Genomic DNA, 1,385 nt, shown 5'->3' on the forward strand with positions numbered 1-1,385 from the left:
AGAGCAAAAACCGCACAAAAAAAAAAAAATGTGTTTCTGTTCTATTCCTGCGGGAAGAGTATACGCTTAAAAGCCAGACAGAAGACAGGTTCTATCTCCATCTATCTGAGGAACATCCTGAAAATAGATTTTTCAAAAGATTATTATGAATCTACATGTCTGAAATTAGAGACGAGGCTATTTTGAAAAACTTCCCCAACAGACTAATCCACAATGATATTTGAAAACAAAGCCCCTGGCCACAGGACATCCTAAGAAGCTCACTGAATATAAAAAAGATCCAACTTGTACTTTAATTTGTGTACTTTAATTTCTGACGAAAGAGACCCTTGGGACAATGTATATTCAATTTCACTTTGTGTATGCATTACCCTGGGCAAATAAATAACACAAGGCTTGCCATTCCTAATTGGGACCAACAACTCTTTCTCAAGGAATTAGAGTAGCTAAAAGTAAGTGGGTTGGTATAGAAATGTTACTGGTTGTTATTTTTGTTTCATGCAGGTTCTTTCTCAGTCATTATGATGTACACAAATTATTTTCCACTGAGGGAGAAATTCTCTTTCCAGTGGAATTTTAGCTCACTTTTGCTGAATTCAATCAATTCACTCGACTTCCTTTCCCATGATGCATCATTCCTTCCCCCCAAAACTCCTTTCCCTGGGAAAACTGTAAATAGCCTGAAGCAAGTCGGTAAAATGCAGATTTGGAATGAAAATCCTAAACACAGATCATCATGTCCCGCCTCTAGAGACTATGAATGCAAAGCCTGACGGGTGATAGTCTTGCTCCTCGACTGCATCCTGAGACTACAGAGACGACTACAACTCCCATGATGCCTATCGACCCGCCTTCCTCCAGCTAGAAAGCGTGTACCATAGAGAAGGCAAGGCAACATGGCTCCCGGAGCTGGAAGGAAGCGGCTTCACACCCTTTGAAGCGGTAAAGAGCGGCCGGAAAGGAGCAAAATACAGAAGCGACTAGAACCTATCGTCTCTTTTATCATCCCTGCCTCTCCTGAGTCTTGTCTGCTTCTCCTTTCCTCTCCTCCGAAATCCAGTCTTGGTTTCCTCTCCCTCTCCGCCCTCATTCCCTTGCTCCTTCACCCCTCCCCTCGGGAATCCTTTTCCCGCCCCCCTCGCCCCCCGCGGAGTGCGCACGCGTCCGCCCCCTGCTTCGCGCCCAGATCACCGCCTAGCCTGCTTGCGCAGCAACTCTTATCATCTGCCCACCGACGAAGCATGGGTGTCCAGGGCTTCCAAGAGTTCCTGGAGAAGCGCTGTCCCGGCGCCGTGGTGCCTGTGGACCTGCTTAAACTCGCGCGCACGGTCTCGCGCCAGCAGCAGCAGCAGCAACAGCACCACCACCACCACCATCACCCGCAC

The 1,385-nt window shown here is 47.3% G+C and overlaps 1 protein-coding gene across 1 annotated transcript in view; it reads left to right on the forward strand.

The window, feature by feature from the left end:
* Positions 1-1,121: 1,121 nt before the first annotated feature.
* FAM120C (family with sequence similarity 120 member C) overlaps positions 1,122-1,385 on the forward strand; it is a gene marked incomplete in the record, with an annotated part of 172,559 nt that continues 172,295 nt past the window's right edge. The window contains 1 exon segment of the mRNA XM_014583023.2: positions 1,122-1,380. Within this exon segment, the coding sequence (XP_014438509.1) occupies positions 1,242-1,380 (139 nt within the window).

The sequence above is a fragment of the Tupaia chinensis genome, unplaced genomic scaffold (assembly GCF_000334495.1).
Source record: "Tupaia chinensis unplaced genomic scaffold, TupChi_1.0 Scaffold143992_1, whole genome shotgun sequence".
NCBI classification, from domain to species: domain Eukaryota; kingdom Metazoa; phylum Chordata; class Mammalia; order Scandentia; family Tupaiidae; genus Tupaia; species Tupaia belangeri.